The following is a 20,720-nucleotide window of genomic DNA, read 5'->3' as shown; positions in this document are numbered from 1 at the left end:
TGATAGGGAACAGGTGAATATACTATTGGTGTCGGTATCGGACTCGATCCGGAACTTTAATTATTGGCAATATTAATTACAGGGAAAACAAAAGGGCCTGGAGTGGTGTAATTTTTAATCTACACCTTTGTACTATATTAGTTATATATAAAGTTGAATTCTTTGATTCATCGTTTTTACGTGATGACGGCTGACAAATTGGACCTCGTTATTTTAGTATTATAGATAGGACAATGCTGTTGATTTACCGACCGTGCAAGGACTGTATAGCCAGTCAAGATCGTTAAAAACTTCAATTTGTTTGTAGATTGAACATAACTCCATTCCGGGCCCTTTTGTTTTCCAAACAATTAATATTACTAATAATAGATTATAAGTTCAAGGGTTCAAACAGAAAGATTTTGAAACCAGAGAAAACTGTGCATCTTATAACCAGCATGACTTTATCAGATGACAATACCAATACATAAAATCTAGGCAAAAATTAGGCTTACACGTAGTAATATATAATACTTTGATTCAGTCATGGACTCGGGATATCACGGGTGTGTTCTAGTTTAATTTCAGTAAACAAAATAAAACTGGGTTCCTGTAATAATGCATTTTTTTGGTTTTGATTTCTTTTAACGGCAATTGCTAAACATAATTGATATAAATTACTAGGTATATACTCCATATGAAGGTGCTCCTTCTTATAGATGACTTACACGCGAAGAAGAAACTGAGCGCCATTTGTCGTCATAATGATCGTTAGCATAATACACCGACAACATTTCACACTTTGACATTTCACGTATCGACAAGTTACAAGTTACAAAACATCAATAAACAAATTGACAATTTACCAATAAAGAATTTTGAAATCACACAGTAACAAGTTACAAATTGACAATTTACGAATTAACAATTTTGAAATTACAAATATACAAGACAATTTACGCATTTAAAATTTAGAAATTACACAGTTAAAATTTACGAATTGACAAGTTACGAATTAAGAATTTTGACCCCGTTGGCTTTCCATAATTTTCACTATGTATTTGTTTACGTAGTTTTGTAAATATTAGTTTTTCATAAAAGTTAATATATTAAAATTACAAAAAATCAAAAAAATCGAAATTGCCAAAAAGCAATGAAATATCGAAATACTTATAATACTTCATATCCAACGTTATAATCTAATGCAAATATTGACATATAATTATCCCTAGCAACTAAAATTCTCCCCTTAGCAACCATATACCAATCAGCAAAAAGTCCATATTCCAAATATTTTAGCAACGATTTGATGTTTCAAATGGATTTGGCATCTATCAAAACATCTAGTTTGCAAAAAACACATCTAAAATATGTTGATTTTTTAAAAAGTTAGGGCGAAATCACTCTTTTACTATACATAGGCTTTGCTTGGTACTTTCGCCGATATCACCTATTATCATAGTGCAATTGAAATTGTTTCATAGACATGTTCGAGTTATCTCTCTTTGCACTAGTACTATGTGTGTTTTTGAATTACATTATTAACAATTGTTTGTCAACATAGACCGCTAAAAAATAACCCGTATGCTATTTAGTTATAATCGAATGATGTAACTGAGTGTTTATCATTATGTTGCCCTATTTCACCCGGTTTAATTGCATTGTCATTAATCATTTTTTATTATTTTCTTTTAATTTGCAGGTTACACGCATTTATATTCAAAAGGTAAGTCGCCAATCAATGTCGATGAAGCAAAGAAAGCTCTCGTCAATTATCCGCATCAAGAGATTGCACTATTCAAGGACCTGGAGCCAGGTTTAAACTTAAATACTCCGGTCCAAAACTTCCTATGGATAAAGATTTCTAAAGAAATGGATGAGAAGAGAGCGACCATCGCTAGGGACAAAAGTTTGAAATAAATAAACCTTGGTAGGGATCAAAGCTGGTCCTTTTTCAAAACCCCCGTTCCCCACCTTTCGTGTTTCTACGATCTCAGTTATACCTAAAAAAATAAATTAGAATTCATATTAATTCATAAGTTGTCCTTTCCAATACATCACACCGCTAATGACTTTATTGACAAAACGTACTGTTCTGTAAAAGAGGAAACTTGAGGAACTGGAGCAAGATCCATTGGTCAGACGAGAGCCGGTTTCTTCTGCATGGATGATTGAGAATTTGGGGACTTAAAAATACAGCACATTCTATCAAGGAACATCAAAACAACTGTCCCTTACGGTGGAGGCTCTGTGGTGGTATGAGGATGCATCTCTTATAACTGCTAATCGGACTTGTTCACTATACGAGGAAACCTTTATAGTGATACATCAGAGAAGTTCTTTGGTCAGTTGTTGTACCACATTTTGATGACCACCTATTAGCTGCAAGACCTGTGTTTATGAATGGCAACGCTCTTCCATGGCCTGCCATGAGCCCAAATTTAAATCCGATAGATAAGTGGGACACGTTAGGCCGTCGGTACAGGCAACCGAACCACCTGTACAAAATTAACGTCAGTTGGAATCACCATTGCATCGGGAATGGCGGCAAGTACCACAGCAGGAAATCCGACGACTAACTGGAGGGATGAGCCGCAGGGTTGAGGCCTGCATCCAATCACGTGGTTGTTACACCCGATATTGAATACTGAACTACGGAAATCGTTAACAGACTTACAATGGACGTTTTCTAAGTGAATGACATTAGTAGCATGCATAACTCAGAAGGTGCATACTTAAAATAGACATGTTTTAGTATTCAAACTGGACTTGAAGTTTTGTGATAATCTATTCATTAAATGATTAATTATGTTGCAATTTGTTGTGTATGTCTTAAAGCTAATGTTATGTCCTATCAGTGTGCATTACTATTTTTGCCACCAATTGTTCCGGGATCCCATGACCCTCATCGTAATATTTGGCAATTCAAAAAAAAAAGTGGATGTGCTTTACTTTTTTCTTTGTGTATACAAGAGAGAATTTAAACTTTCTTGTCAACTCACAAAATCCCCCGAAGTATAATTGGGCAAGGAATTTATATTTATTAGCATTTTTTCCTGAGTTTAAAAGAGGAGGTTTTTAATTAGTGTGTATAGACTCACGTGGCAAAATTAAGGGGTTATGAGCATTTCCTGTTTTTTGAGTCGGTGAGGGCTGATGCGAATATGACCCGACGTATTTTGGGATTATGGCCCTCGTTCTCTGTAGTATTTAACCTTAAGTAACGAGCATTCTTTGTCATCAATAGTGCACAGACATGTTAATTAAATCAATCACATGGAAATTCTGATATCATCATCATGTCAGGTCTCGTCATTCAAAGTGAACTGTGGCTGATATTTTCACATAAAATTGTTTGTTTGTTATGTTTTACAATAAACTTGATTCTTTCATCAAAAGGCATATTCTACAGTCATTATCCATGTATTTAATAGTGGAATATATCATTTTTTTCACATTTACCTTCCAAATCAAAATCTTCCACTTCCTCCTCATCGTTTTTTACTTTAGCATGCCAGTCGTTTGTGTTCTGCCTGTGGTCTAAACTGGAAGATATTAAAAAGTGATGATGATTTGAATAGTGCATCAATAAAATTGAGAATGGAAATGGGGAATGTGTCAAAGAGACAACAACCCGACCAAAATAAAAAAACACAACAGCAGAAGGTCACCAACAGGTCTTCAATGTAGCGAGAAATTCCCGCACCCGGAGGCGTCCTTCAGCTGGCCCCTAAACAAATATATACTAGTTCAGTGATAATGAACGCCATACTAATTTCCAAATTGTACACAAGAAACTAAAATTTAAATAATACAAGACTAACAAAGGCCAGAGGCTCCTGACTTGGGACAGGCGCAAAAAATGCGGCGGGGTTAAACATGTTTGTGAGATCTCAACCCTCCCCTATACCTCTAACCAGTGTAGAAAAGTAAAAGCATAACAATACGCACATTAAAATTCAGTTCAAGAGAAGTCCGAGTCTGATGTCAGAAGATGTAACCAAAGAAAATAAACAAAATGACAAAAATACATAAATAACAACAGACTACTAGCAGTTAACTGACACGCCAGCTCCAGACTTCAATTAAACTGACTGAAAGATTATGATTTCATCATATGAACATCAGGCATCAAACATGTATTAACTGAGACTCTACATAGGCCCAGACAAAAAATTACCAAGAATTTGAAAATCCTAACCTGGAAGTTGTTTAACTGTAGAAATGTTTTTAATCTAAACTTTGTATAGTCAGGAAAATTTCTATTTTTCAATTATTGTACAAAAATGTTTGTGAGTTAATAAAGTTGACTTTGACATTAATATCTAGTACGAAATATTTGTTGGAATGAATTTCTTTTTCAATAAAAAAGTTTGCAAATCATTTTAAATTACCGTCTTTTACAAACTTACATGAGATGCTTAAATATAGAACATGTGAATCAAAATGTGAGACAGACTCAAAGTCATATGAAACGGCAAATTAAAACAAAATGATGCGTAACTATACTCTTTTATAATTAAATAGCTAGTTTTTATAATTAAACTTATGTACATAAATTGTTTAATTTGTCCAAATTTAAAAAGAAATTCACTTTTTTTAATTCTTAGCTTCAAGCCAATAATTCGGTGACATGATTTCCGTATGCAGTTACCTGAGCTTGACCTTTCTCGTAAAAATCCGGTGATCGTAATACGCTAGTTCGAAGGGGAAAACAAAATTAGCATAGAGAGTCAACAAACGTAAAAATCGCTCGACATCAAAATAAATTATATCTTATAGTTCCTGTTATACACGTGCTTATCCTAATACAATGCTTCTTTGTTGATTGTTTACAAAAGGTGACAATAGGTAAACTTCGGCTACAAAACACGACCATTACTTAGCTGCCATATTTTCACAACAACACTGACCGAAATAAATATTATTTTGACGATTTTACGAAATGAATGCTTGAAAAATGATGAAATCGTGCACATAAGACTAAGTTCATGATTTACACATGCATTGGTTCAAGAATTGAATTTACTTCTATTCATGTGGACAGATAAACATGAAGTCAGCATAGATTTTGTTCCCATACTAGTATCTGTAATCTGTAACAGTTTTATCCACTTGAATTTATTTCATGATCAGTTTCCTACTTACATAATCGGTTTTGCCGTGTAGCAGAACCTATATTTCCACGGTTAAGGAGTAGTAACATAAAATTAAAAACGTGGTGCTATTATTTTTTTTCAAATTTTTCAAATGTACTTACTGGCACAGGTAAAAATAAATAAAGGCAACAGTAGTTTACCGCTGTTCAAAATTCATAAATCGATGGAGAAAAAACCAAATCCAGGTTACAAACTAAAACTGAGGTAAACGCATCAAATATAAGAGGATAACTACGACACAACAGAAGCAACACTAAAATGTAGCACACAGAGACACGAACTATACATATAACAATTGCAATTTTCCTAACTTGGTACAGGACAAAGCACATGTTTTAAACAACTCATTGAGGTGAGAAGAATATAATCTTTTCAACGGAGGGAATGATTGCAACTTCATAAATGGAACTATAGGTTTAATATATTTTCTATGTATAATGAAATTGGATACACTATTCTAATATAAATGATTGCTCAATTGGTCTCTTAATAAGTGTTATTTTCATACCAAAACCAATAATTTATGGCAAATACTTAATTTTTGTGTCAGTTTTTGTTATTTCAAAAATCGTATTTACCCCAAAAAATTCAAAAATCGATATTAAAACTTTAAACGTTAAACTTATACATGGTCTGCTTAAAATTTTGATTGACCTTGCATATATTTTGATACTTCATTCTAGCTACCATTTGATTTTTATGGGGGGCTAGGATGAAATTTGAAAAAAATAGGCAGGACAGGAGTTTTGAGTAAAAAAAAAGGCAGGATGAGACACTTGCAAAAACAAAAAGTCAGGATGACAATTTATTTAAAAAAAGTCAGGATAAACTAAAAAAAAAAAAGCAGGACCGAATAGAGTGAAAAATAAAAAGGCAGGACAGAGACTACAACTAAAAAAAAATGCAGGACAAAATTTTTCAACCTAGCCCCCCATAAAAATCAAATGGTAGCTCCCTAATCTTCTAAATTAATTGCCGGCTTTTGTCATCATTATCAGCAAAATAAATTTTTAATATGATGTAAAATCGAGTGGATTGCCCGGCGTAATTGACTATAGTCGGATCGACGTGTGTGTTGGTTCCAGTGACTGTCTAGAAAAGTAAATAAGAGTTGACTGTTTCGTGTTTTTTTCCCTTTTTTTTCCACATTTTAATTTTTTTAATTTATTTTATTTGTTGTATTTTTTTTTGCGTGTGTGTGTGTGTATCTATTCAATTTATCATATGCTACCGTAAACTGAATATACTGTTGGCACGTAATATTGTTTGTTAGGGAGACGGATTTATAAAAGTTTTTCCAAACTTGTTTCCGAATCCCATATTTGAACTTTATGTAACATTGTAATATCTATCTTGACATTTTTTATTAATAAATACTGTTTAAACTAAAATAAATTTGACCCCTGTGTCTAATAACACGGTATTTTTCACTTTCCTATTTGGTCAGATTCTTTTAATCATAAGCGTTTGTTTCGCAAATGATTTTTTTTTAAATGGTTAATTCAACAGTTTTTCTTTCTTTATTATATTTTATAATAAATTAGAGTTCAAACTTGTGTAATATTGCTGTTGTTGACAAGTATATACACCATTTGTTAAGGTGTAGAATAAGGTAAACTTGTGTAAAGAGAAGGGATTTCCTCGTTTTTAAAGTGGAGTGTGTGTGTTGGATTTCAAACTTAACAATCATCACCTAAGTCTTTTTCAAAATTACAATAAGAAGTTGTGGTATTATTCCCAATGAGACAATTATCAACTAGAGACCAACTGACGTAGAGTATAAGAATTATGGGTCACCATACACAATGAAAAAAGCCAATACCGAACAAAAAGCTTTAATAGGCCCAGAAAAGATAAATGTTAACATTTCAAACGTGAAAAAACAATTTCCTAATTTATGCACAAAACATATATTTTTCTGATACAGCAACTACAAACAACAATCACTGATTCATAGGCCCCTGGCACTTGACAGGTACATACCGAAAGTGGTGAGATGAGACATATTTGCGGGACCCAACCCTCCCGTTACCTTTTACACTGGACATTTGGACATCATGATAACAAACATGCCAACCTAAACAATAATGTAACTGCAGTTCTGGATTTGGATCACCAAATGCCCATACGGACAAATATTTGCTGCATATACACGCTAGCCTCAAGAAAATTTTATCTAGAAAATCTATTGTAGTGATAGACATTTTATAGGTGTGCGATGTATATGTCATATAAGTTGCATCTTTCGATTAAGTCAATCAAAGAAGTGGCAGTCATTCATAACCACTATATTTTTCAATAGAAATTGAAAAATTAATTGCCAAGAATTTCATAACTAAAAGTCCTAACCTGAATAAAGACTTCAACAACTGTTCCATTTCTGCGGCAGTTTCGTGCCACATCGTTGCACAACATGCTAATCGCATTTTCTTCTTCTCAGTTCTATTTGTGTCATCTTCTTCTTTCTTTAGAATAAATCATTACTTTGTGGGCTAATTGTTATTTTAACTATCATCCTTATAACGCTTTCTGGTAAAATGTAGTATTAAACGCATACCTCAAAATTTGAAAAATCTGTTTATATTCAATAACGGCCATTTAGCCAACATACGACGAACATACAGAAGTTTTAGATCTTATTTCTCTCTCCCAAACATGTTATGTCTGTGGACAAACAACTAGTACATGATGAAAACACTTGAATTTCAATAGATAATGATGGTTCAATCCTCAAGTAGGTTACATTTAGGTGACGTTAACTGTTAAAATGCAGATGTCTGGTAGTTGTAATATTCTTTTCTATCCTGATTTCTACCCTGGTAATCTTGGGGTTTGATTGAATTAATAAGTGTCACTTACTACAGTTAAAAGCAAATTTTAACAGTTAATGTCATGTGAACTTGACTTGAACCAATGAACAACACACGACTGTTCACTGAAATAGGATTTTTCCATTTTTCGAACTCATCACAAGTGATAAAAGCAAACTTAAGCATACAATTTTGAACTTAATATTTCAAGGTACAAACTAGCTAACGTTTTATATATCAATTGTAAAATGTCAGTTGGCGAAAATCGAAGCAATTTAATCTTCTGTCGTAGTTTCTTCTTCTTCAATAATAATAATAATAATAATAATAATAATAATAATAATAATAATAATAATAAAAATACTCCCTTTTACGTTCAACGTACCCTTGCAATCAAAATATACGTGTTAGGACATGTCGCAACTTTCAATTTATCAAAAATAATTTGTCGATATCTTATATTGTTTTTGGAAATAATTGAAAATAAGCCAAATTCAAAAATTTTGAATATGACCTTGACCTTTGACCTTGACCTAATATTCATTTTTTTTTTGGGCCAAGGATCTCAAATCAAAAGATCCTAGGTCTGTATCAATTATGGTTAAGAGAGAAATTCATATCACTTACATCAAATGCATAAGGGGAAATAACTCTCATATGGAGTGTTCATATCGCTTCGGTCAAAATAGGACAAATCATGCAAAGGATATAACAAGCAATTTTATAGAATAAATTTGTCGCTTTCTTTTACGGTTACGGAGGACATTCGGGCACAAAGAAAACAGTGTTCGGGGAGATAACTCCTACAAAGAAAATTATTTGGTTACGCAGGGTAAATTTTAAAGGCGCATAAACTGTTCAATATCATTATACCAAATATCTAAGCGACATATTGCGAAACAAATATTTATCGCAAGAACAAAATTAGGCGGAAGAAAAGAAAAAAAAAAAAAAATTCAGAAGAAAACCAATAGGTCTTTCCACGGAAAAGTGGAAAGACCTAATAATAATAAAAAGTTTCGCTACTATTATATTTTGCAGCTTTTAAAAGCTTCAAATTTCGAGTATATAAAAGATATTTGACAACTTGGTTTCTCATGTTTGCAAAGTCAAATTTTGCCTTGGGTAGACTATAACTCCAGAAACGAGTGTAACATTATCCATTATCATACTTTACCTCAAATTATATCGTACCGCATTTGACTAAGTCTTAACTTTTCGTTTTCCAGTATAGCTTTGCTTGGCTATACTTCTTAAATCCTATTATCTATTATACTTCCTTGGTCAAGTGATTTTTTAATTTTAGATAACGGTACTCGGTTAAGTTCATGTATTGCTCTGAAGTTGAATTTCTTAAGATGCTCTGACCTGTGAATGTTTCAATACATGGTTTACATTTATCAGACCCTCTATAATATTGATTTGCTTTAAACGAGGTAATTCCATTTATATTTATCATTGAATACACCCGTTTGGTTTTATCTTCAACAAATTAATAGATTTATTTGTTACTAATTATGTAATAATTACCGTGCAAAGAACTATGTCATATTCTTTGTCACTTCTTCGACGATTTAATGTCAACGAAAGGTCTATAAACATCCCACAATAGAATGGCATCACAAATATCCTGTGTAAATATTAAAATATCAATCTTAACGATTGAAATTATGTTTTGCATATAACTAAATATTCCGGCATTGTAACTAAATATTCCGGCATTGTATAAAGATTTATTTACAGATTGAATACTCAATTGATGAATTAATACTGTAAGCATTGCATTTAAATAATGAAATGTATGATTGTTCAGTTTTAACGAGGAAGTATGTAACAAACTGTCGCGACTGAATACATATCGTATTGCACAATATATGGCGGTTGGATCTGCTAATCTAATGATTAAAAATCGATATGCAGACAGACTTAATCCTTCGTTTTTAATGAACTGCAAAATATGTATTCTTTTTATGTGACGTCATCAGACATGGCATCTTTTTTTAATGACGCCACAAAAGGACATTTTGAGAAAAACAAGAACATTTAACGTCATAATTGAATTTTGACCAATGAAGAACTGAGATCAAACTAAGCAGACGTTTAAATAGAAATTAGCAACGGGTCTAGCAAATGATACATCGTGTAAGAATCATGAAAGTTTATTATATCCATTGCAAGGTATAACATATTACTATTTACCCTTTACTGAGTAGGTTGAACACTGTAAATAACTTACCTTGTTGTCTCTCCGTGCTTGTATCCATCAACTTTCCAAATATGCCTTGTTATGAAAATCAGGGAGATAGTTAATACTATGAAGGCAATCAAGATTTCTAAGCAATTTTCTGGTAGTCGATCAATCCCACTTATGCACCAGTCAGAGAAAAACATGTCACATGACTCAAGTCTTAGAAAATTTGGATCATGCATCAGCGCAACTAAGGACAAAGTTGTAACAATTGGCAGCATACTTAATATTGGACTGAAAGCGAACCTTTGACAGTTAATGACACACACAATTTTTGAAGCTTTATAACATAAATAGTCACAGACAATGGTAACCACAGCTATAAAATATGGCACATGACTTTGGCATGTCGAATTTTGTCCAAATTCTTGCGATCCAAAAAAAGAATATAAAGTAGACATTCCATGATTAAAGAGAGATTTGAAACCATTCATTGAGTTATTTGATCGTACACAAAAAACAGCAACTACTACAAGAAAAGTTATAAAAATCTTCCATATGCTTAAAAGGCATGTTACCTTAGTCCGACCGGTTTGTAATTCAAATTTCAGCGTTTTTAAATGTTTCAAATGTTGAGAGTTCTGTTTAATGCTAATAAAGTTTTCCCAATATTTGATAGAAACAAAAATGCTAGCCATAACAAACAAACCAACCATCAAATCATGTTTTATATACCAAGCAACAAATCCAATTCCAGTCATTTGAAGAGCCGCCCCTATAACAGGAAAGATAAGTGAGATCTTTTTGGACTCACTGCAGAATGGAAGACTGGGAGAAACTTGAGTTGCTTGTTTGCTTGTCAGTTTATCAATAACATCTAATACAGACGGTATCACTGCTACTGACATATACACAACGGAAGCGGAAGCAGGATCGAATACAGGCAATATGACGAAAGCTAAGATAGAAAGACCAACAGAATGGATCGTTTCAATAACCAGTGCCTGAAAAGAATAATAGTATTTGTACACAATTTACTTTCACACAAGTTATTTCATTTATAGTAAATGATATTTGAATTAATTACTGAAAATGTCAGAAAAAGGATTGAGCATTTTTATTTGATGAATACATATGAAGTACAAATAATGATAAAGATTTGATTTTGAAGTGTATCATAAGTCGGTTTAATAGTCCCATTGCTGAACATACACAAAATAACAAGCTGGTTAAGGTTTATATTGAAATTAATGACAACAGATTTACCCAGGAGTATATTATGCTGCAACATTTATTTTAAACAGATGTAAATGTGTGCAAATTGGAAAAAATACCAATGTAGGGTAAAGCTGACCTTTCTCTACTAAGTTTAGTCCAGATAAATCAACCAGTTCATTAATCAATAGAATTAATTAACTTGTGAACGGCTTGGATAAATTTATAACTATTGCAATTTTAGGAACTAAAATTATAGAATAACTAATCGAGGGATTAAATATGAAAAAAAATTCAAGGAGTGACGGAGAGGTACATTATGCACAAAAAGTATGAATTACTTATCAAATTGTTCTGTCACGAGTAGTATATTTCGATATATAATTATCTGGTCAGTTTTTTTATTACATAAACAATAAGCTTTTAAATGGATATATAGCCAAAATCAGAAGAAGCTATATTTTGTGTACGCTTGTAAGGTTCGCTTTGATGAAGTCTCTTCGACAACGTCATTACAAAATCCATGTTTACATGTGAAAATAACATCTATGTAATCTTGGCTTATATCATACCTCCTCGTTTATAGGTATCAGTTATTGTACAGTATATTTTGGAAAGACATTTTTTTTCATCTACCCACCATACATACCACAAATAGTATTTTCCAGTTGATTGCTTTATTCGATTTAAAGCAAATTCTAAAAAACGTTGACAGAAATGTTAATAGATAGGGTGCAATGATGACAAGAAATACTGCCCATATCCAAGATTCATCAACCTGAGACGTGTCCAAATTGCAAGCTATTGTGTTATTTGTGGAACAGGTGGAACAGTTGGACTCCAACAAACCACCGAGTGTACCAAGTTTGGACCTGCCAGACTGTACTGGAGGACTCGTGTGCCAAATCAGGATATGAAGTGATATTCTTGCTACAAATCCACTACAGATCACCATGATAAACAGAAATATGGCAAAACAAACTTTTAAAACTTTCTCTGGTGAACAATTCGAATCTTTAAGTTGCTCCTCATATGGGTCGCTTTCTTTTTCAGAAGATTCAGTGCTACAATGTTTACATTACACAATAATAAAATATGTACATTTCTCGATTTTTAACATTTCAATTATGAAATTTACACTCACTTTCATTTCGATGAAATATATCGAGCTGTCCAGAAAATAACAGTTAAAGTAAGAAACTTAAATACTAAATCAAATTGTTTAGGATAATATTTTGACGCACCATTGTATCTCAAAAAACAATGTCGTTCAATTGGGTCAACATAAGATAAACTATATTGGTATTACTTTGTTTCATAAAAAAGAATGACCAACGTAGATACACGTATCTTGTCTAATGGAGGGATATATCCTACTTTGTAAAGGATCTCTCTGATTCAAACAAATATTCTCTGAAACTGACATTATCAAGATGCTTGATTTCTTGATTGACAACATATTTGTAAAGTTCGAAGGACGTGTTTTTCAACAGACTGTGGGCATTCCGATGGAGAATCAATTTGTGCCCCTCTTCTTGCCGACTTGTTTCTTTATTATTATGAGGCTGATTTCATATAGGAACTTCACATGAAGAAAGATAAGTTATCAATATATATATGTATATATATGATGTTCTCTCACTAAATAATTCAAAATTTGATGACTATGTTGAACGCATTTATCCCATTGAACTAGGGATAAAGGATACAGTTAAGTTGGCCTCATATTTTGACTTGCATCTAGAAATTGACAATGAGGCTCGGTTATAAACAAAACTTTACGACAAAAGAGATGATTTCAGCTTTTCAATTGGGAACTTTACATTTCTAAGAAGAAACATTCCAGCAGCACCTGCATACAGGATATATATCTCCAAATTGATACGGTATTCCCGTGCTTGTGTTTCCTATCATAATTTTCTTGAGAGAGGGTTGCTGCTCACAAGGAAGCTATTAAACCAAGAGTTCCAAATGGTGAAGTTGAAATCATTCCTTCGTAAATTTTAAGAACGCCATCACGAATTGGTTGACCGTAATGAAATAACCGTTTCCCAGATGGTATCGGATAAGTTCCTTAAGTTGTAACTACAATCCCCTTCCCTTTCATGAATGTGACCTACCGAATTAGACTATTAAGTTTACCGGATTTGTTATAACATGAGCAACACGACGGGTGCCACATGTGGAGCAGGATCTGCTGACCCTTCCGGAGCACCTGAGATCACCCCTAGTTTTTGGTGGGGTTCGTGTTGCTTATTCTTTAGTTTTCTATGTTGTGTCATGTGTACTATTGTTATTCTTTTTCATTTTTAGCCATTGCGTTGTCAGTTTATTTTCGATTTATGAGTTGTCACTCTGGCATCTTTTGTCACTCTTCTATATTGCTGACGAATTAATAGTTTACAGGTCACTACCTCAACTAGTTAAAATCCGTATTCATCGAAAAGCAATGTTTAATTCAGAGCCGTCATGTTTATAATTCTACTTACATCCCTGTATTTTCACTTTTGTGACTATGTGTAGGAACTGTATCCGTCATAATTGGTTCTCTACAAAAATAGAGGGCATTTTTGTAAAAATCGCAGAAGTTTTTTTTTATCATACAACAAACAATAAGGATGTGTCTTTATTCATAAAACGATTGCAACGGGTAGTCATCTCAATAACAATTGTTTTAACACAGATTTCCTGTACCCCTTTTGCTTTAATAAATCATATTCCTGCTACATGGAGACTGTGTATAGTCTGGAGGGAAGTTTTAAGCATGACGTATGTTCTATCATTTTTTCATCTGTGTTTTTTCATAAACGAACTAAAATATATTTTTAGTTAAAAAAAAACCAGCACAATGAAAATAATCTAGAGATGATTAACATTCAGTCATCATCAACAGGCAATGTCTGTAATAAATGTAAAATGATCCCATTCGGTCAGAGTCTAGGCAATTTTAATTACTAAACACAAAGATTTCCGGAGATAAAACAAAAACAAAAAATGATCGGTTTTCTGCAGAAATATAATAAATATCTTACGTTTAAGGAATACAAAAAAAGATTCCAAGGTACAACTAAAATCGTTCGTGGTAGAACGACAAAATTTTATCTACAAGTACAATACAAACTATTCCTAATAAACAAGATTCTGTTAATTCATTATTTCGAGTTGGTATTCCTTTTACCATGAGATTGCGAACGACAAGAACTTGCCATCAGAATAGTTTAACCTGATTAATCACTTCTGCATTATCCGTAGTGTTTGTTTAAATATTGAGATAATCAATAGTCGTTATGACACCCTGATTTTTATAAGATTTGAATTGAACGCCCTTTTTTCAAATTACATTATGTACAATTGTTGAAAAGAATTTGCTTTGGTAATTTACATTATGCGTAATTTTACCTTGGATATTTTAAATGCTTAATTTGCTATCTTTTATGAAAGCTTTTTGATAGAATGATATATGTTGGACTCGAGAAAAATAACAACTTGATTATTATAAAGATAAAATACGACGAATAAACCGTTTTCTTAACAATAATGCAAAATTTCGAATTAGTAATTATGTTGAAGCGTGTTGTAAACTAATAACTTATATGCATGGTGATCAAAATTACTAATATTTAAAAACGAAAGTAAATTCTTTAGTATTTCTTAATTATAAACACATTTATTTTAAATAAAATGTTCATTAACTTTGGTGTCTTCAACAACATTTCTTAATACAAATAATAAAGAAGCGGAAAACTGCACTGGTTTGTTCTCAGGTGGAATACAAAGTTGTAAAGCAACAAAGAAAAATATTTGATTACAACTTGGACTTATTATCGATTTGCTGTTATATTCTTTTAGTAGGAAATATAATAAGAAAAGTGAAGAAAAAGCTATAAAATATAGGTACTTTTGAGTGATAATCGAAGCTGAGGCAAACTGTGATATAGAATTTTTCTAGTTGAATTTCTGTAATTATTCAGTAAAGAGTTGGGGATGGAACCAGGATCTTTGAAAATCACTTCACACTAGAAACTGTTTTGAAAAGTCTTCAATCTTTATTGAATTCTCAATAAAACAGTTATGTATAGTTTAATAAAGTTTCGAACAACGTATTTCCGAACATGTTATCATTTTCATTAATGTTTGGATATGGAGACATATTGGGAATTCTTTTTTTTAACTAAAGTTTGCATTTTATGCAATTTTTAGTACTGCGCAGTAAAGTGTTTATTGGTTCGAATTTCGAGCATTGCACGGATAATTTCACTCTCTTGGGTATCATTATTGGAGTAAAAAAATACACACAGCACTTATTTTATTTGTATGTTGTAGAACACTTTTAACAATTGTTCTATAAACCAACTTAATCCACGACGATTGAAACCCCACGAACAAAATAATGAAACATAATTATATGGATTCAAACAACCATTTGCGTGTTTGGACTAATTATGGTATTTATTCGTTGTCCTTCAAACATTAATCCTTGAAATAGGAATTGAGTTCACTGATAATTAAATATTTAAAATTCTTCACTTATTTATTTTCAATTCTGTATCACTGTCCTTTAAGCCTCGGTCACACCTTACCGGATAGCACGAACGGACGTCTAACGTATGAAAATAAAAGTTGTACATTAACAAAATTGTTATCCGTTGGGAGTACGTTGACAAAATTCTTATCCGTTGGGAGTCTGTTGAAGTACTGACCGAATAAAACGGACGTTTAACGGATGCATAACGGACACACACCGGATATGCAACGTACGAGAAACGGACACGTACCGGACAGAACGGATGTCGAACGTACATTCAACGGACGAGTACCGCATAAAACGGACACCTAACGGAAGCGTACCGGATAAAACGGATGAACAAGATATACGGAAAAATCAAAGGCAACAATAATAACACATGCCAATCGAATAAATATTCAAAATGTTTCTGTGTAACTGGTTTTGGTTTGTTCTTCAAAAATTCCGGGCAGTGTCTGGCCTGAATAAGAACTGCTTGATTGTGAAGACGTGCCTATGTCTTAGATCGATTAGGAATAATAAGAACTCATGAACCTTAAGAAATCTGACATACCAATACATGGCATTTCTAAATTTTCAATTGGCATTTATCCGTTTCAGATCCGTTCAGCATCCGTTTTATCCGTTAAACGTCAGGTAGAAGTCCGTTGGTGAATTTATCTTCAAGACCTCCAACGGATGTATACCGGACACGTAACGGATACAAAACGGAAACGAAACGGACGAGTACCTTAACATTTGGCCACGAACAGTAATAATTTGGTAAAAACAGCAGCCGTACATGTCTATACACAGGACACACTGAAGAAAAATGGTACTCATCTTCAACACTTTTCATATTACAGCAAGTACATAATCTGTTTTCTATTAGTATATTTGTATAACGCCCCACCTCAATATTTAACTTCATAGTACCACTACGCAGTTTTGTGAAAAAATGTGAATTATAGTTATAATCTACGTAATCTTCAAAACAAAAATCTAATTTTAAAATTCTGTACATAGTAAGTTTCTCACAATCCTGTATAGATGCAAACCAGCTTTGAATATATTGATCTTTTAACATAGTTGTTATGACATCTAATGATATATTTATACCAGATTGCTGGTACCATACAACGTTTAAACCAATACTAAACAATAGGTCACGAACATTAGAAACCCAATTAGTTTTACCAGTATTTGCATCTCTGAGTAACAATATATAGATATCATACACAATAAGTGGTTTATGAGTTACAATTTTTAACCAGTATTTTAAAACGTTTTGTTTTCTAATTACACTCATTGGCAAACGTCCTAGTTCGGCATATAAAAATACATTTGGCGTACGTTTACCCAGTTTCAAAATAGATCGACAAAAACGGTTATGGATAATTTCAACATCATTCCCACGATGGAAACCTCAAATTTCCGAAGCATAATTTATAACAGACGCAACCATACTATCGAACAAATCACATTTCTTTTTCTTCGTCAAGTATAAACCATTTGTAGAATTATTCAGAGCTGCCAAAGATCGTGAACCTTGTAAGCCTAATCGATTCTGTGTTTTTAAAAGTTTTCAATTAGTGTATCAGCATACCAAGATATATATACGAATCGACAATTTCTAGTTCTTCGTTGTTGTAGAAAAATTTTGCAGTTACGGGTTGCCATCCATTTTTGAATATAACAACTTTCGTTTTGTTAATATTCACTTCTATATTCAATTTATTACAATAAATAAGTAGTTTATCAAGTATTTCCTGCAGAATTTAAGGAGATTTCTCAAATAATATAGTATCGTCTGCAAATAGTATTAAGTATATCAGAACTTCATTAATATTAACTATGTCAACTGAAGGACTAATATTCATGTCTTCAATCAAGTCATTTATAAAAAATAATAACAGTAGAGGTGATAAGGGCTCCCCTTGTTTTACACCAAGAAAATTTTCGAATGAGTCGGACAGTAAATCGGCAGTTTTGACACGCATTTTTACAGATGTATATACTGATCTAACCATAGTTACCAACTTTGAGCTAACACCACTCCGTAATAGTTTATAAATGAGAATCCTCCTGCTAATTTTGTCGAACGCTTTACGGAAATCCACAAACGAACAATAAAGTTTTTGTTTATTTTGAAGTGTATGCGAAATTATTCCAAGTAAAATAAATATAGCGTCTACAGTTGACTTGCAGGGTCTAAATCCAAATTGGTTATCGATCAATGTGTCTTCTTCTTCGGACCAACTGAGTAAACGATTTGTCAAAATAGTAGTATAAACCTTCGATAAAACTCTGATCAATACAATCGGACGATAATTATTAGGATCGGATAGATCACCACTCTTTGGGACAGCAACTACAAGCATTCTGACCATGAATCTGGGTATATTCCCAAACTATAAATGTAATTAAATAGAGTCTTTAATATTGGCGCAAATACGTCAGGACAGGTAGAAAACATTTCACTTATTAGTCCATAGTTACCTGAACTTTTACTGGACTTCATTTTTTTTATTGATGCTATTACTTTGTCTTCAGTTATATCAGAGTCTAATTGTGTAACATTTATACCGCCAAATACCGTATTGTCTATAAGATTACGAACTTTTCACATAGATCCTGCGAATTATCTCCTAGTATTGACTCAAAGTGTTTCATCATGGTTTCGTTATCAATTTTACACTTGTTGTTTACTTTTTGTTTTAAAGAAGACCAGCACTTTCGCGGTTCGGTTCTAGCTAAGTCGCAGAGTTCGATACCTTTTTGACTTTTGTTTTTAAATTGTGCTTTTCGTTTCATTATATTATAGTTGTTTCGTGAAATAACGTATGCCTTTTGGTTGATGTCTAAGCGACATCCTGCAAAACAAAACAAAAACAGCGAAGGAAAACAAAGTTGGCGGCAGAAAAAAAATAAAATAATAATAATCAGAAGAAATCCAATAGGTTTTTCCACGGAAAGGTGGAAAGACCTAATTAAAAACCAATTCTTCAGAGAACAATTGAAGGTCTTTCCACCTCGATAATAAGAATGAAATTTAAAAAACTATGTTAGAAAATATCACTCATTGTTGATGTAATTTGGTTCTTCAAACTGATATAAAAAAATAAGATTATTAGGTATATGCAGAAGACTTAATTCTTTTATAATGAACAAGAAAGAATTTTTAGCAAAGGTCAAAATCTAGAACGTTAAATTGACCTTTGATCTTGACCTCAATTTCAAGGTCATAGGTCAGTGATCTCAAATCAAAAGACCCCAGGTCAATCAATTGTATGGTTGTGGAGAAATACCGATTTCAAATACAAAAGGAGAGAAAACTCCTACAAGGGTTGAACAAAACACTTCGACTTAAATGGGTTGAAGTTGCGCCTTATCGTAAACAGTTATTTGGAAAACACATCATATCATTAACTGTTGCGGTTTCTTTTGAATAAAGATAACAAGCAAAATTCAAAATTTGGAACATGACCTTGAACTTTGACCTTGACCTCAACTTCCGCCAAATGGACCAAGGACTCCATATCAAAAGACTTTAGGCCTCTACGACTTATAATGTGTGAATTTATCCATCATATCGGCTATCTTAAATTTTAAAGGGAAATAACTCCCATAAGAGGTTATCCGACCCCACCAGTCAAAATTAACCAAATCATTATTAAGAGTAGATTAACAAGTTGGTGAAGACAGTTTGTTAAAATCTTTTACGGTTTTAGAAATATGGCGATAACAAGAAAAAGGGAATGCGGGGAGATAACTCCAATAAGAATAAGTGTTCGGTCACACACGGTGAGTTTTGAAACCCCCATTACTGTACAACATCATTGGCCAAAAAATCCATTCGATATGTTGTAAAACAAATAAGCATCTCAGACGGCAGAAGAAAAACAAAAAAAAATCAGAAGAAAAACAAAAGGTCTTTCCACGAAGAGTGGAAAGACCTAATTATGTATCGAAAAATTAAAACCGCTTCAATTTTGGCATAGGCAAACACAAATTAAATTTTGCTGTTTACCTACATATCATGTGGTTTCTGGTGAAGAGTCGTCTCATTGACAAGCATACCATATTTGCTTAGTGTTCATAATTATCAAGTATAGTATAGGCAATAGGCTTTAAAATATAGGTATTTTAAAATAATGATCGATGCAAATTAAGAACTTTCCGCCTAGATTTAATTGATCATTCGATGAAGAGTTTATGGTAAACAAATTACCCTACTTTAAACAGTTTCTCAGTTTCAATACTAGACAAAAAGGAAAATCACAAAAATACTGAACTCCGAAGAAAATTCAAAACGGAAAGTCCCTAATCAAATAGCAAAAATCAAAAGATAAACACATCAAAAAATGGACAACAACTGTCACATTCCTGACTTGGTACAGGCATTATTTTTTATGAAGATACTTACTCACAATTCAGCATCAGAGATCCATTTATTTTTGATCAAATGAGACATTTCGAATGGGGGAGGACTTTTGTTAAAAAGTCTTTCAACCTTTATCAAGTTTACAGTATAATAGAAAAAGCTCGTACTAGACTGTATGTGTGTATACTCATACGGTCCAACCATACGGGAATACGTATACGATCCGCACCGTACTCGTATGACACAAATACTCATATTCTCTGTAACATATCTAGTATAAATATGTGAAAGTAACATTTAAGGTTGTGATCTTTAGATTCTTGAATATATGCCCAGTTTTAAATAAAATACTTATGAAAATTATGATATTTAATATATATGTATATACATTTGTTTCTCCTTTAAAAAAAGAGATAACCATTATGTCGTATATTTAATTTTATGACATAATTCTTTTTGTGACTGCATCTTACATTAATTT

The 20,720-nt window shown here is 32.6% G+C and overlaps 1 protein-coding gene across 6 annotated transcripts in view; it reads right to left on the bottom strand.

The window, feature by feature from the left end:
• LOC143065219 (chitin synthase chs-2-like) overlaps window positions 1-20,720 on the bottom strand; it is a 65,284-nt gene that overhangs the window by 32,445 nt on the left and 12,119 nt on the right. For 4 of the 6 annotated variants that reach the window (XM_076238651.1, XM_076238653.1, XM_076238655.1 and 1 more), the window contains exons 2-7: window positions 13,841-13,900; window positions 12,001-12,415; window positions 10,185-11,140; window positions 9,479-9,578; window positions 7,488-7,603; window positions 3,442-3,524 (exon numbers count right to left, since the gene is read on the bottom strand). In XM_076238651.1, coding sequence (XP_076094766.1) covers window positions 3,442-3,524; window positions 7,488-7,603; window positions 9,479-9,578; window positions 10,185-11,140; window positions 12,001-12,415; window positions 13,841-13,890 — 1,720 coding nt within the window. In that variant the 5' untranslated portion in view covers window positions 13,891-13,900. Of the gene's footprint in view, window positions 1-3,441; window positions 3,525-7,487; window positions 7,604-9,478; window positions 9,579-10,184; window positions 11,141-12,000; window positions 12,416-13,840; window positions 13,901-14,383; window positions 14,486-20,720 lie in introns of those variants that run through there. The other 2 variants (XM_076238652.1, XM_076238654.1) reach the window with 2 other exon arrangements.

The sequence above is a fragment of the Mytilus galloprovincialis genome, chromosome 2 (assembly GCF_965363235.1).
Source record: "Mytilus galloprovincialis chromosome 2, xbMytGall1.hap1.1, whole genome shotgun sequence".
In the NCBI taxonomy this organism is placed as follows: domain Eukaryota; kingdom Metazoa; phylum Mollusca; class Bivalvia; order Mytilida; family Mytilidae; genus Mytilus; species Mytilus galloprovincialis.
Note: the sequence above shows the minus strand (reverse complement) of the source record. Positions and strands in the feature narration are given on the sequence as shown.